This window comes from Limulus polyphemus, unplaced genomic scaffold (assembly GCF_000517525.1).
Source record: "Limulus polyphemus unplaced genomic scaffold, Limulus_polyphemus-2.1.2 Scaffold2533, whole genome shotgun sequence".
In the NCBI taxonomy this organism is placed as follows: Eukaryota; Metazoa; Arthropoda; class Merostomata; order Xiphosura; family Limulidae; genus Limulus; species Limulus polyphemus.
Window position 1 is genome coordinate 59773 of NW_013668143.1, and position 2864 is coordinate 62636.

The 2864-nt window shown below is 33.2% G+C and overlaps 1 protein-coding gene across 1 annotated transcript in view; it reads left to right on the forward strand.

Annotated features, from left to right (window-relative positions):
* Nucleotides 1–1545, forward strand: part of LOC111087728 — a 23939-nt gene extending 22394 nt beyond the window's left edge. The window contains exon 10 of the mRNA XM_022395361.1: nucleotides 450–1545. Coding sequence (XP_022251069.1) covers nucleotides 450–1317 — 868 coding nt within the window. The 3' untranslated portion in view covers nucleotides 1318–1545. The remainder of the gene's footprint in view (nucleotides 1–449) is intronic.
* Nucleotides 1546–2864: the final 1319 nt, after the last annotated feature.

A 2864-nucleotide genomic window follows, 5' to 3' on the forward strand; every position in this document is an offset into this window, starting at 1 on the left:
TCATAACAGGTTCCATTTTTCATCTAAACTTCTGTGTACATTATCTTAACGGATTCCATTTTTTCATCTAAACTTCTGTGTACATTATCTTAACGGATTCCATTTTTTCATCTAAACTTCTGTGTACATTATCTCAACGGGTTCCATTTTTTCATCTAATCTTCTGTATACATTATCTCAACGGGTTCCATTTCTTCATCTAAACTTCTGTGTACATTGTTAACAAACTTTAATTTGTAGCTTTATTATAGCACATTCTATTATTAACTGCAATTTTTCTAATATAATTGTGAATAAAATAGCACAACTATTGTCACATATTACTAGAATATTACCAAAACATTTAAAATCAGACAATATTTACCATGATTTTAATCACAGTAAACCTAGTCATATTCTACAAAGAGCTTTTAATTTCTTTAACACTTATAAATTGTTCTCTTTCCTAGCAATTCACATCTTGCCAGAACTAAGCAGAAACATTCACAAACTATTGCAGTTTCAGTCAAACAGAATCAAACATTCCAAAACACCAGTTTAACAGAAGTAAGTGGAAGTAAAGCTGTGAAAAAAACTTGGCAGAACGAGAACAGGAAAAGTCTACAAACAGGAAACATTTTGGCCGAAACGAACGTGACCAGTTGCTTCCGAAGACGATTGACATACAAATGTAGTAGTACCTCCGTTTCTTCTATGGTCCAGAGTCAGAAGAAACGGAAACTATCGAGCAAAGGAGATGGAAACTACGTGGAACATTCTCAAATAAGTAAACACGCGCATAGTGAAGGAAAAGAAAACTTGATGGAAAAAGAAACAGTGTGTGATAGTTATAAAATGTCTGACCAGTACACAACTTGCTATCTTAATGAATTATATGAAAGAGATTCTGCTGACCCTCTAAACCTCTCAAAAAATGTCGGAAACAGCTCATCAGTTATTTCATTAGTTAGTGGAAATTATCACGCTAAGCCTTACGTCTATGAATGGGACGTTCCATTAGTTAGTGAACATTATCACGCTAAGCCTTACGTCCATGAATGGGATGTTACCACAGAGAAGTGTCCTCTCTGTGCTTCGTGCATATACTTTCAACATTCTCATTACCAAGAGGATCAGCCATTGGACCTGAGGACCTCATGTCGTGGTGATACTGTTCCTTTAGACTTATCAATGAATAGTAAGAATGCAAGTGAAATTTTTAATTCATCTGCAAGCAATATAAACCAAAAAGAATGTAGTAATGTCATTTCTGATGATGAACCTAAACAAGAAACTAAAAAAGATTATTCAAATCACACTAAAATGCAAACAGTATGATTACACGGAAGAAGAAGAATAGCCTTTTTTATCTAAAAATTAACAGCTCGTGTCCCATTAAAAACAAATTATTTTATTTGTTTGAAAAACGAACCACATAAGCCTAATAAACTGAATAGTCTAGCTTTGTTGGAAGCTCATCAGGGTTTGTTATCAACAGCTCTGTCCCCTGGTGGGACAGTGGTAAGTCTTTGAATTTACAATGCTAAAATCAGGGGTTCGATTCGCCTCGGCAGACACAGCAGATAGCCTGATGTGGCTTTGCTATAAGAAAACACACACATCAAGAACTCTACACTTTAATTATTCAAATCAAAACCTGTTGTTTTGTGTTGCTTACTATATTGTGTGAAGCTCATCAACATTTAATCAATCAACCTTAACAAAAGTCTGTTAAAAGAGAAGATTTGTGAAATATTTCCATGGTCATCAGCTCAGGAAGAACTCTCACATAAACAGAAGGAAGGTACTGATGAAAAACCCTAAAACTGGCTCATCTCAACATTATGCAATTACTTGGGAATGAAAAGTTCGGTATTTTTATCACTGAGCATTAAATTCTGAGTTCGAAAGGTTTAGGAGATGGGGGATCTGATAGGGAATAGTTTCTTGATTAACTTCTTATAAAATAAAGTTCTTGTGGTGACAAGAATCTAAATATTCCAGACAGACTTACGAGTATCCAGCTTAGTTACAACTTTTATTTATGTCTGTTCTATCCTACTGGGTAAATTGAAGATAAACTCCAGTTTAACTAACATTTATTCACTTGTTTCTTGAATGGTTTTACAGCTTCTAAGTAAGTCGATCTGGATGTGAGGACACATCAAACCCAAATCATTTCAGTATTCATTGAAGTGTAACATTAAGCTGGTTTGTTTGTTTTTTTACTTGAAAACAGGTGTGAACATTGAAGATCTAACAAAACCCAATTCAGTTCCATTGTTTATTCATTAGTTTACAGATTGCTGGTTAGACAGATCTGATTGTTGGAAATCAGAAACATAACTAGTATTCGTTAAGTTGGGTTCTACCTAATTTTAATTCTGCCTTTAAACTGAAACGGTAATTTACGGTTAATGGTTATTTTCAGTAACTAAGTTTCAGGGTGTGCAATTTTCATGTATAAAACTTTTAAGTGTGAAGTAAATTAAATCTTGTCAGTTTACTACTGAAGGTATGGCGATACAGTAATGCAATACGACTATCTTATCGTGAAGCCGTGATACGATTGTATTGATATGTCGTTCAATACAATACCATACATGTATCTTCACGAAATTTGACAATCCTTCAGTAAACATTATAAGTCTTTTGTACAGAAACAATCATAATTTCTAATAAAGTATTTTTGCTAAAAATTAATGATTTAATAAAGGAAGATGAGTATTGAGTACAACATGTTGTCTTCATTTATTTTATCAAACACATTACATGTAAAGTAACATAACAAATTAACAATAACAAAATAGATAGACAGATATTAACTTTTTTATTATTTTACTTCTCTTGCCAGCTGCCATTTGGTTGATCAAACCTGAGAATTT